We start from the raw sequence: 13,565 nt of genomic DNA on the forward strand, positions 1-13,565 counted from the left end.
ATGAAGCTGTGGAACTGCACTATAAATAACCTAGTTGCCTGCATGTATGAAATCTGAACCACCACACCATAACTTTCTGTAAGTTTAAACTGATCTCATTCCATAAAAGATGCTGTTTTATAATTCTTCAGCTATCTTTTGTGTCTAAAGTGGGAAAGACCTAGGAAAATTCATAAATATTTTAGAAAACATTAGAAATGCCACAAGCCCTTTCTCATCTGATTTGTTTTGTGACAAAAGTGTTTTTCTGTGACTAAAAATCTATGATCTGTAAATCCATGTGTATCTTGTCCAAAATCTAAATTTAGAGATAAGGAATAACCTGACTATATTATATTTGACTACTACATGAAAACAAATCCATATAGGGATATATATTTTAGGAAAGTTCATGTACATTTCTGATTGACCTATCAAATTACTTCTCTTTCATCTTTCATTAACTGAGAGGACTTTTTAAAGAGTGAAAAAGAACAGGCTAAAACTTTAATACCGAGCCAAATATAAAAAGGAGGACAAGTCAAAGAAGTGCAGGTGATAAAGACTTTTATGTTAAATCATAAGGGATAATAAAAAAGCTAATATAGCTGGTTCTTTGACAGAAAGTTTAAAAAACAATTTAAAAAAAGAGAGATGGCTAGTTTCCAGTAGATATCAAAAAAAACATGGCTGAGAAGAAATCTGATTAAACAAACAAAACAGAAACATGGCGGCATGTTCCCATTCAAGTTAAGAGTATAAGACAAAGAACTCAGAGAACAGTGGCTGAGATAAAACATCAAAAGAAGATTTTTGGCAGCAATTCTGGACTGTATAAGTCAGGAAGAGAGTAAGATTAATGAGTGATGGGGTGCCTACATATATGGAGGATCATTGCAGGACAATTATGGACACTATTCTTTAGTCACACTCACTTCCAACTGTCATAATTGCAGAGCTAGGAGAAGAAAAGGAAAACGGATCTTCTGTGCGAAGAGTGAATATTACAGTTTAATACAGTTCAACTTTTAAGAACCTACAGTGTAGTTAATATTACAAATTTAAAAAAAAAAAATCATTCTTTTTAATAGCTGTATCCTGAATAACAAAGGATTTGTCGTGGTTTAACCACAGCCAGCAACTAAGCACCATGCAGCTGCTCACTCACTCCTTCCTGCACCCTGTGGGATGGGGAAGAGGAGAACGGGAAAAAAGTAAAACTCATGGGTAAAGATAAGAACAGTTTAATAACTAAGATAAAATAAAATATAACAAAAAATGTAATAATTATGAAAATGAATCTAACAAAAAGAGAGAGAAATAAAACCCAAGAAAGACAAGTGATGAACAGTGCAACTGCTCACCACCTGCTGACCGATGACCCAGCAGCGATTCTCCCCTCCCATCCAACTCCCCCCAGTTTATATACTGAGCATGACGTTCTATGGTACGGGATATCCTTTTGGCTAGTTCAGGTCAGCTGTCCTGGCCATGCTCCCTCCCAGCTTCCTGTACACCTGCTTGCTGGCAGAGCACGGGAAACTGAAAAGCCCTTAACTTAGGATACGCAACAACTAAAACATTGGTGTGTTATCTGCATTATTCTCACACTAAATCCAAAACACACCACTGTACCAGCTACTAGGAAGAAAATTAACTCTATCCCAGTCAAAACCAGGACAGGACTATATCACTCTGAAAACCACTTGCTAGTTTTTCCTCAAATTATCTTACTGAAATAATAATTGAACAATTAAGACAGGGTATCTTGCTGCAGTGTAAACAGGTGGAAATGGCACAATTAATTTCTACATGTAAATAATTATCCACATAAATCATTTGAAGTTTCACTATAAATTACCTTTGACAGAAGTGAACCATTAATATACTGCTATCCAATAGTTTTCCAACTCTAAATACTAGCTGAAATAATGCATATTAATACACAACCATATTTTTCCATATATCCTTTCCTACAGATACATATACCATACAGTCAAATGCTTAACATCTGTAAAACCAGGGCAGATACTTGTAAAGAGTGATCCACTGCAGATTTTCCTCAAATACAAATATACTTTTTGGGTGAGTCTACATGTTCAAAGTGTCATCGTGAAATGAAGGAATTACTTCACTCTCCAGTGTAGTTACTAATTTTACCAGTGTGAATTATGATAGCTTCATTTTCAATCCAGTGAGGCAAAATACCCAGTTGCAAGTGTCTGTGAGCACTACATGAGCACAGAATAATAGCAAGAGTGTTAAAAAAAAAGTTCTCTAGGATTCAGCCTTCAAGCCTCTGTGCTGGGAAACACATGTTCCAGACATTCTGCAGAGTTAGCACTGCTCTGGCTTTTCTTACAGCTGATTTAGTCCTCCTCCCTTTCCCCCCCACAGCTGAACAACCAAAAAGGTGCCAGTGCTGCATGTTTGCCACTGTCCTTCAAAAGAATTTAGAGAGAAGAAAAAAAAACAACCTACCACTATTTCTTGGGTTTTCTTCATAGAAAACTCGGATTGAATAAATCTTTTCCAGTGACCACCCCTCACATGCTACTTTAAGTTTCATCTATGGTTTCCATTATACTGGATACAGTCACAGGCTACATGAAGTCTAGGGCTGTGGAAATGAAGCTTCCTGTTCCCTGACCTCAGTAGTACATAATCTTTTCAGCGAGCAACAGCCTCAGTAGTTCCAAAATATTCAGTGAGTAATTTCAGCTTGCACTCAGAAAGGCAATTTCCATTAGCTGAGAGACACCCCTGGGAAACAAAGGTTCTGTTATTGCATCTGTCCTTCAGTTCCACCTGAAGGGAAGGTCAGAAGAGAAACATGTTCAGAGACAGCAATATCATATCTGAGGGCACATCTGTAACCTCTTTTTTTTCCCCTTCCCCCCAGCCACCTCCAATATCTGTTCTCTAGATATATTAAAAAACAAACACACACACACACACAGGTTATGTTTTTACAGGTGACATCACAATTACATGATGGACACAGGACCAATTTTTAAAGGAGAAAAAAAAAGTAAGCATCCCTTCAGGTGTCCATGTCACCTGGGCAATAAGAGAGGAGGTAAGTAAGAGGTCAGGACAGACAGAATAAAACCTACAATTACAGCCTTTTCAGCCAAAGAAACTGTACATTCTTTAACAGAACAAAGAATCTAGTACTCTTAATTTCTCACACAATAGAAACAACCCAAAAAGAGGACAGAAATGATACTGCACAGGTTACATAATGAAACACCGCAGCATGAAATTTGAACACAGACAGCTCCAGGGAATCACAGAAACATTTTGCTGGCCTTCGATCATTGCTGAGGTACAACAAAGCAGTCATGCATTCCCCCTCACGCGATGTACAAGTGTTTGCACAGCTGCAGAACTCTTGCCATTAAGTCTTTGTGAACCCTGTTCATCTTCTTTCAGTGAAGCAGAATTAAAATTAACAAGTATTTTGTCTAAACTGTTTTAAAATCTCTGAACAAGTTGTATAAGTAACATACAACATGAATTCTGAATATTCACATCAAAGAAATTGTTCTTAATACCTCTAATGATCATTTCATGACTTTCAGATGTATCCTACTAGAGGTTTTTTTTATTAACCTGTAATAAATCTTTATTGCCAAGTAAGCCAACTACTCCCTTTTCTGCACAGGGACATAGAAAACAATCAATCTGCCCTCTTTTAACATACTAAGAGACTTGCATGACCTCTGTCTTTTCAGCATCAGCCAGTTCCAATTATTTCAATCTATACTCACGTATCACACTTCAAAGTCACAATCTATAGCTGTGGTCTAGAATCCCTCAAATGTATCTATTTTCCTTAGACTGCAGTGACTGTGCTAGAGGTACTCCAGCCCAGGACTCACCACCTTCAACTCACAAAGATCATCTTCTGTCTTGCATAAATGTAATTCACAGATCTTTCTGATAATCATATTTTTAACCTTGACTGTGAAAGAGCACTCCTATCACTGCCATACTGTAGTACTGAAGAATACAGTTCAGATATTCCCCATCTTCTACTCATGCTCTTGATTTCTTTTTTTCCAAGCACTGGAAATAGCAATTAATGAATTTTATTCTTTTCACTTTTGATCTATTTATTCTGATACTTTCTTTCAAAATAACTTACACATCCTGAAAGCTTCTGTCTGGCAAATCAGATATTCAGTTTGGTAGAAGAATCAATTTTTTTTTTTTTTTTAATGAGAACTGAAATAGAATACTTTCAATGTTTTGTTTTCCTTTTTTTTTTTTCTTTTTAAACAGTAAACCAGATATTTTGTTGATTATGAAACTAAATGTTCTGTTCATTTTTCAGTTATATAGTCTTTTACTTCAGTTACTTTTAATATCAAAAATGACATTTAAAATTAAAATATTTCAACACTTCATCAAACACATTTGCAAACCTTTGAAACTTCATTTCAGCAAACTTACTGTTAGTCAAAAAGTTTTACCCAAGCTTTCCTAGCTGGCTGTCATCCACAAAAGTAGTGACAACTACAGTCTCTATTCTATTACCCCACTGGTTAATGACGAGCAGCAGAATTGCACTGAACAAGAGAACAGAGAGGTTCTGTGGGATACAATAAAACATGCTTTTCTGATCCAAGAGCAATACTACCAGACATATTTAAAACAACCGGGCATCCACTTTATGGTGATTTGATTGTTGTCTTATGAAAATTGCATTGGGAAGCCTGGAATAGTATTACTAAGTTAAGATACAGAAAACTCCCTTCTTTTATAACTATATGGCCTTTCCTCTTGTCAGAGAAGGGAATCACTTTTGCTAAAATTTTTTTCTAGATATTTATAAGCAGACTATTTTGTATTCTACAGTTAATGTAGAATTTCTATCACTTTTGAAAATCTGTATCTGCTAAGGTAATTCACAAATAATTCCTAATAAGTACATTTCAAGGATACAGTAAACATGAACAAATACAAAGAATTATTTACTATAAACCATTCATCAGATTCTTTTGCATTGTCTATGCAAATTAAAACCTTAAAACAGTTTCTCTGTATGAATTAAACTGCTTTACCTAGATAGTTCTTCAAAGGATTCTTCAGTCGGCCCACATTCCAAATTGATGTTCAATGTGGAAACCAACTATCCTAAACGCTGTCTATTTCACACACCACCAAGCTTTGTAAACACAGGGATCTGAATCATGAAAATAGTGTACAAAAAATTTGTAGCTTAACCATACTGTCTTGCTTCAGTTACTAGAGAGATGATATAAATGTATCTCATGAGTCACCCACCTGAGATGAGCCAAAAGGTTAAGCTTGAAGTTTGCATAAGAATTAGATTACTAAACAGAGCTTTGCAGATTGACAGTTGCACAAAGCCAGACAAGCAAAACCAAACCAACTTATTTAGCTACAAACGCAGCCAACAATAAAAAAAACCTTAAATACTTATGAGATTATAATCCAGGGGGGGTGTAGCAGGGAGGGAGGAAAAAAAATTTTTAAATTGACAGAAATGCCTGTTTGACATCTATACTGCTTGCATGCTTTGTATGTACCTTGTCTGAATTCAGCTTTCCTCGGAATTTCTGCAAGATAGCACTTTGGCAAAGGGAATGATGAAAACATTGGCCAAGGATATGGATCACTGCCCTAGAAACAGGACCAGAAAGAAATTAATTTAGAAGAAGAATTAGTAGAATTTGCTTGATTAACACACAGGTAAAGTTTCCAGAATTATTGCCTATGCACAAAAAATTATGCTTGATACTACAATTTGCAATGAGATATTCAATAAGTTAAAAAAAAAAAAAAGTTAAAGAATACAAAATCCAAAAAGCATTTGAGCCAGAATTTTTTCTGATATATACCACTGACAGTTTTGATTTTACAGTTCTTTTTTTAAACCAAAAAGGAAATTGCAGCTTTCACAAAAATAAAAAACCCCACAAAAGTGTATTTCCAATTTTATACATTGATCTATCTGTCTTTGCTGTGCTGACAGTAATTTGCATTTCATCTTTATGAGACTCAGAGCCAGTGAGAAACAGAACATTTAAAGGAGCTGCTTAACAAACACTGCATTGTTAGAACATCAGTGAAAGCTCCAGGTATTAGATACTGCAGGTGAAAACCCAAGCATGGAAAAAATATCAAACAAAGGGAAGATATAAGAAATAGAAAGCTAATAAAGAAAACACAGAAATGTAAAAGTAAAAAAAAAACACAAATTGCATTCACTTTTATACCACGAAAAGTAACATTAAAATGGAGCAATATAAACACTTCATCTGTCCTAGACACATACCAGTCCCCAGATAGTGGGAACAATGAATTTTTCCAGTGTATCACTTCTTAAAAATTTTAGGCCTTTATAAACCTAAAGGTAGGCTGGTATTTCTTAACATTAAATAATTTTTCACATGCTGAATTATCTGCAAGAATGTTCAATTAATAAAGGCAGGGGTTAATGAAAGAGAAACTGTTAAACTTTAGATTCTAACCTTATCTAGTACTCTCAAAGGCAAAATCCTTTCCTGCGGTCCTCCAATCAGAGTTATCCTTACAAGAACATGGTTTCTCTCCACTGAAAGACCATCAATTATAAAATCTCTGGGAAAAAAACAAAATCCAAAAAACTCCAAAAATCAGAACCACTGTGATTTACCAACTGTCTAATTCACAAAACTTCAACGAGCAAGAATACCTTGAGACACATACCAGAGTTAAAACACAACGTGGAAAACACATAGGCATAAAGAAATAAACAGAAACATGAAGTATTTTGAGATGTCTGCAAGCATTATCCTAACTTCACCCTTCCCTACCTGCTGCTGATTGGAAACATCTGAGCAATTACTGGACACAAAGGAGCAGAAAACTTTGCAAGCTTTGTTATGCCCACATGCTCAGTAATTAGGGCAGAGACAGTTAATGGACCATCAAAAGTTGCTCCTTATTTGGCTTACCAGCAAATTTCTGCTGTCACAAATAAGCAGAGCTATTCATAACAACACACAGCCAACTTGCTGTCTGAAGTCACTGTGTAGCCCAAGGTACAAAATTTTTTAAAAGGAATAAATATCAGGTTTTATACACCAAGTTTCTTACAACTTTTTCCTTAGTAAGGAAATAGTAGGTTTCATCCTCAAATAGTAAACAGTCATCTATATCTGTTGATATTTCACTCATACTGTTTGATTTAAACTCTGTACTGGTCCCATATAGCAAACAGTAAGAGGAAAAAGTTCTTAAAATTCAGCAGTCAGAGAGAAAGGACAAAATGTTTGTGACTAAATGACTGCCCACTTCTGGCCCAAAAATTCACTATTCATTTTGAAAGGATGCACTGTGCAATTTTATTTACAAGTCGGGAATGGAAAGTCCCAGAACCTGGAAAGTCAACTAAGTTATAAATAAATAAATTAATAAATAACCCCCAAAGTACTGAAGATGCCTTTAATTCATAAACATTAAAACAATACCCTGATTTTATATTATATACAGAACATAAAAGAATAATATAAAATAAAAACTAAAAGGCATATTTACATCCACAAATTTTGCACTTTGTTTTTTACAAAAATATTTGCTCTTTTATTTCTTACACTTCTGAGGTGGACATGGGAGAAAGAATAAGACTGTTGTATCTTTTAATAATTTAAGATTGACGGCAACTGTGCATGTAAGTAAACACGCACATTAGAAGCCAACTTCAGTGAGAGCATTTGTACGTTCAAAGTCACTAAGGTATTCATGTATTTGTTCTCAGGAGAGAAGTTTGATAGTTAAAATAACATTTACATCAGTCACTTCTTACCTGTGTCCTTCTGAAGTTTCTGTGACATTTTCCTCCTGAGCGGTTAGTAAAACCTGTGACACTTTATACTGAGTCTCCAAGAGCAAAAGGGTATTAAGCTCACAGCATAGCACATTTAACAACCTGCAGAAGGACACATTGCAGTGATAGCACATCAGTCAGGAATCCAGTAATGAAGACTAAGACAAAGGTGAATATGTTTATGAGATCTCAAAATGGAAAAAAAAATAAAACAAAACCCCAGAAAAAAAACCACCTTGAAGGGTCTGAAAAATACCCAGACAGAACTGGGTCAGGAACACTCTTTCATATGCTTTTTATCCACTCAAGTGGCACAGCCTTGAGCAAACAGGGAATGGTTCCCAACAGATTTTTTTTGTGTGCACTGAACAACCAGAGAAAATACTCACTGGTCAGCTCAGTCTGCTTTTGAGTTTGTATCACAGAATAACAAAAGTGACATGGATTTAATGAGACATTCCATGTGAAATATGTAGAAATTATACAATAATATGCTGGTAAGGCAACTCAGAATCAGATTGTCTAAAGGGGGGAGGAAGGGAGGGAGACAAAAAAATATATCTTTCCTTCAGAAAACAGGCTTTTAAGTAATCAAATTTAACTCAGTTCAAAAGCAATAAAAGATTTAACATGTAACAAACATGTTAAAACCAACAAATCTGCTGTGGGGTTTTTTTTTTATTTCAGAGAAACACAAAACAATGATAAATGAAATTAATAATCGTAAGAGCACATGACAACACATTACATACAATTTTCTTTTATAACTTCAGGACAAATTAACAGTGAAAATACTCCAATCTATTTCATGTAAATCTGATGTAGGGCAATCCAAATCATATTACTTTTTGGTTTTTTTTTAACTAATCTATTCACTCTAACACAGCAACAAACTAATTTCATTGAAGGCTTCCTGTTAATGGAAAATAATATGACTAAACATTCTTGTTGTTATTTTTATTTTCTGTTTTATCACAGTCATAAAACGCAACATAAATTAAGTCAGATCAGCATTATATTTTGCATTCACGTAAGACTTGATATGAACTAGAGAACATATATTGTTTGAAATCTGTAGTCTGTTAGCCAATGCTTATTTTCTTCCATGTAATTCCTAGTATGCTTCTACTGACAATAGCAAAAATTCACAAGCCATTCTCTGGATAATTTAACACCTGCAAATTCACACAATTGTGGCCAAGGATTAAATATTCAAGATGATAATATATCTTTTTCTCTTTTTAATATAACTTGATCTGTTCAATTTTGTCCTTTTTTATATTAACTATTTCCTGACATTAATTTGTTCTGAGTACTTTTCTAAATCAGAGATGAACAAATGTCAGTTCAACTATATTTTTCTTTATTATTATATAGAATAAAAATCCACAAAAAGAGCACTGAAACCATGATGAAGATGGGCCATTTCTTCTGTTAAGTATGATGACTTTAAATGGCGAAGAACCTGTTTAAAAACCACTTGGGAGAAGACTGATGGCTGAAAAACCTTATAACATCTCTCTGGTACACAAAGTAGAGCAAAAAGATAAAGCCAACTATAAGCAAATAAAATTAGGTAGAAGGGATAGTAGTAGGATAAATGACAAAATATATGAGATCTAACATGAGCAGCCTCTGCTGGGGTATTCAAATGAAATTTTCATTTACACGGAAAAATCCATTTAAAAATACCATCACTGAAGTTCAGATATTTAGTTAAAGACAATATTCCACTGCCTTACCTTCCAAAGTCATAAATGTATAGAATAAAGTTTGAAGCTAAAAAAAAAAAATTACATTGTATATGTGTGTATTTGTGAGAATGCTTGAATATAGCTGTAGAGATTTGTTTGCTTGCTTTTAATTGCATTTGGAACATAAGAATTGCATCAGACCACCCAGCCCAATATCCTATCTAGAAGGAATGCATGCTTATGAAAAGGTATAAAACCTTGACAGATATAATACAATAAAATCAAAGCATATCTTTGATATATTTAAAATTTTTGTTTTAAATGCAGAAGATAGAATTCCCAACGTAAATGTTGCTGAAAATTGGAAGATATGCTTTGATGCAAGGTCTTGTACCTAGGAAGGAATAACCCCATGCAACAGTACAGGCTGGGGAATGAGCAGTTAGATAGCAGCTTTGCAGACAAGGACCTGGGGGTCCTGGTGGACAACAGGTTGAACATGAGACACCAACGTGCCCTTGAAGGCCAAGAGCATCCTGGGCTGTGTAAGGAAGAGTACTGCCAGAAGGCCATGTGAGGGAGGTGACCCTTCCCCTCTATCAGCACTGGTGTGGTCATACCTGGAGTGTTGGGTCCCGTTCTGGGCTCCCCAGTAAAAGCATGACACGGACACACTGAAGCAGGTCCAGCAAAAGGCCACAAAGATGATTAAGGGCTTGGGCCATCTGACATAGAGAAAGAGGCTGGGACTGCTCAGCCTGGAGAAGAGAAGGTTCAGGGGAGATCTTGTCAATGTGTATAAATACCTGTCAGGAGGGTTTGAAGATGGAGCCAGACAGTGAAAGGACAAGAGGCAATGGGCATGAATTAAACCACAGGAATTTCCATTTTAACATACTGTGACGGTGGTGAAACAGTGGAACAAGTTGCCCAGAGATCTTGCAGCAACGCTAGCCTTGGACATATTCTAAATGAGGCTGGACACAGCCCTGAGTAATACTCTCTAGTTGAACACACTTTGAGCAGAGCAGTTGGACTACACAATCTTCAATCTCCCTTTCAATCTTGATTCTATAATTCTGTGAAAACTACTAATAAGATACACCATATTTACAGGAACAAACTGCAATAAAGTAAAAGGTTACCTGAAGACAGTCTTTCTTTAAAGTTACTGTTCTATAAAATTCAGAAAAATCAAAATAAATTTCATAGTTGTGAAAATATGGTAATATTATAAGTAATTTTATTATTATTATAATTATTATTATAGATTATTATTATTGCTTATTATAAGTAATTTTGGTTCTGAATTCTGCATTTCCTGTCCTATGTCATCCCTGTCTTTCTTGGAGGTTGCTCCCTGGATTCTATCCCTTCAACTATAATATCATAACTAATACTTCACTGTAGAAATCTCTAGTCTGAAAGAAGGAATGCTAACTAGTACTTGTGTACCTATGTAAACTGATTATGTCATTGGTTTTGTTAGATGGAATCATAATGACTAATTATGGCAGAACAAAAGGTCCTTCACGGGATATAAAACAGCTAGTAAATAATTCTAGCTTCTAAAACTGTTAATTTTATATTGCCTCTCTAAATTTTTTCACCTGAAAATAATATAATTAAACATCTATGAATTTCTCTAAGTTGCTAAAAAAACTCATTATGAGGATAGCTTATTATCATATTTCTCAATATTTTTTCTGCGTTCCTTTTAAGAACACAAAATACGATTTTCCCTGTACTCCCATTTTCTCAGCTATCCCCCCTGCCACCTTCAAATCACACCTCTCTCAAACACCACCTTTATTATGGTAAACCCAATTCTAGTTTTCTGCAGTTCCAACTACACTCCCATAGACTATTCTTCCTTACTTTCATAACATATGTTCTTTCCAAATCCAATCTGATGCTCTGTCCTCACTTCAGGGATGCCTGTAAATGCTCAGCTGGCAGTGAAAAATGCAAGATACTGTTCTTGTATACAGTGTTGTAATAGTCTGTGGTGGGTTGACCACCCAGCACCTAAGCACCCACCCAGTTGCTCGCTCACTCACTCCACAGCACCCACAAGCAGACCAATGCCTAGCCAGTCTCTGAGCAATGGCTACCTGCAAGACCAACCTGCCACCCGCCGAGTTTTTGTTGCAGAGTGCGATGTTATATGGTATGGAACATCCCTCTGGTCAATTCAGGTCAGCTGTCCCAGCTGCGTTCATTCCCAACCTCTTGCACACCCCTAGCCTACTTGCTGGGGAGGGGGGTGGGAAAAGCCAGCTCTGTTGCTGAGCAGTGCTTGCACAGTGTCAGCCAACACAGGGCTGTGTAAGCAACACTGTTTTAGTCACAAACACAAAACACAGCACCATGTGGGCTGCTATGAAGAAAATTAACTCCATCCCAGCCAGTACATAGTCCCAGCAAAAGATAAAATTTCATGCTATAAGCAGAAGTCCATCCATCATAGGGAAAAAAGAAACCAGCAAATCCAAAGTAAATTATATTGCAATCTCAGTAACATGTGTTCAGGCAGTGTGTAATGGCTAACCAAGTCTGAAATGCTTGCATCTATGCTGTCTGTAAGGTGGTCCAGTGATGTGACCCCAAAATGGAGGTCTAAAACTGGTCTTTAGTAAAAGGTTTCCTCTTGCCTTGCAGTTACTGCCTTCTATAGATACAGGCATGGCTGATTCAGGTCAGTGCAAAATATACAGCATATTTGTAGAGAACTCAGCTATGGGACAAGGTAAGGTCTTTCTTTCTCTCCCAGGAATCAATATTAAAAACATAAGTTGAAAAAAACAAGGACTGGAACCTCTTTGCAGTAGCAGGACCTCCTTCTTCCTAAATGAATATGTATACCAACAGAGAAACCAAAAGCAAAATTTTCATTAAATAAATTCCAGTGTCATCATCATGGGGGACAGGCTCAAAACATTTAACATCAGAGCCTACGTTACCCATTTGATTTATTCTTTATTATGCTTTCAGTAATGGCCTGAGCTCCAATGAGAACACTGATCCAAACCGCGAGTGGCAATTACTATCAAGTGTGCCGGACCAGTACACAAAGGCAAATGGCTAGCAAAAAAAAAAAAAAAAAGCCAAAAGCTACCTAAGTCAGCGTTAGAACATAAAGGGCACTTGGAAGCTTCAGCCACACAAAGCTTTGCACGCTGCCTTTGCAGACTGAACAAAGGGCATTAGTAATGAGCAGAGAGAACATGCCTCTGCATGTGGTCTTGCTAAAGAATCAAGGCTTTTAATTGTCCCACTGAAGGGGGGACATAGTGGTTTTGAAAAATACAAGATCTTCTGGATACAGAGTATTTACCAATACCTTGAGTATACCTCTCATGCCTGGGGCACTGGAAGCTACTACCTCAGGGCAGTCATGTTTCTCCCAGTAAGAAAACTCAGGAACTGATGTATTCCTTATGATGTTTTCCACATGAAAAGATTTTCAAAAGAGCACCTACAGCAGTTTAGCTACCCAATGTATTTACAACTCACTTGTAATGTGATTGCTAATGGTAAAAGAGTTTCCCTAGCTAAACAAAAATGCTTTTCATGAGTATCACTGGCCAGCCTAGAGGACTCAGAGTGAAACAGATTTTAAATTGCAGGAAGTGAAGCATTTTAATTTCCCTCAGTGAAGAAAAACAACCATCAACAAATAAGTGACATAATCCTATCACAGAATCTGCTGTTTGTACTTTAGTAATTATAAATTGTTTTAATTAATAAACCTAACAAACTTCTATTAATATATAAACTAACAAAAAACTGAATTAACTGTATAACTACATGATGTGGAAGCATGCCAACATAATCCTGTTGCAAATCACCATCACTACTGATGTAGACTCTGTCCTCTTTCACCTTTGGATTATTAAACAGGGGCCTAAGATTTACAGGACAAGTGCACTCCAGTGATCACTACTGCAGAAGTCTTGTCCCTCACACACATCCAGCATGCACACTTGTAAGTAAGAGGTTCATTTCCAAAGAACTATCACTTACTAAATAGAAAACACACTTGAAATAAT

General features: G+C 36.0%; 1 protein-coding gene across 5 annotated transcripts in view; it reads right to left on the reverse strand.

Annotated features, from left to right (window-relative positions):
* Positions 1 to 13,565, reverse strand: part of TBC1D32 (TBC1 domain family member 32) — an 89,191-nt gene that overhangs the window by 32,887 nt on the left and 42,739 nt on the right. For all 5 annotated transcript variants that reach the window (XM_074862393.1, XM_074862392.1, XM_074862391.1 and 2 more), the window contains 3 exons: positions 7,799 to 7,921; positions 6,483 to 6,591; positions 5,538 to 5,631 (listed from right to left, as the gene is read on the reverse strand). In XM_074862393.1, coding sequence (XP_074718494.1) covers positions 5,538 to 5,631; positions 6,483 to 6,591; positions 7,799 to 7,921 — 326 coding nt within the window. The remainder of the gene's footprint in view (positions 1 to 5,537; positions 5,632 to 6,482; positions 6,592 to 7,798; positions 7,922 to 13,565) is intronic.

The sequence above is a fragment of the Strix uralensis genome, chromosome 3, assembly GCF_047716275.1.
Source record: "Strix uralensis isolate ZFMK-TIS-50842 chromosome 3, bStrUra1, whole genome shotgun sequence".
In the NCBI taxonomy this organism is placed as follows: domain Eukaryota; kingdom Metazoa; phylum Chordata; class Aves; order Strigiformes; family Strigidae; genus Strix; species Strix uralensis.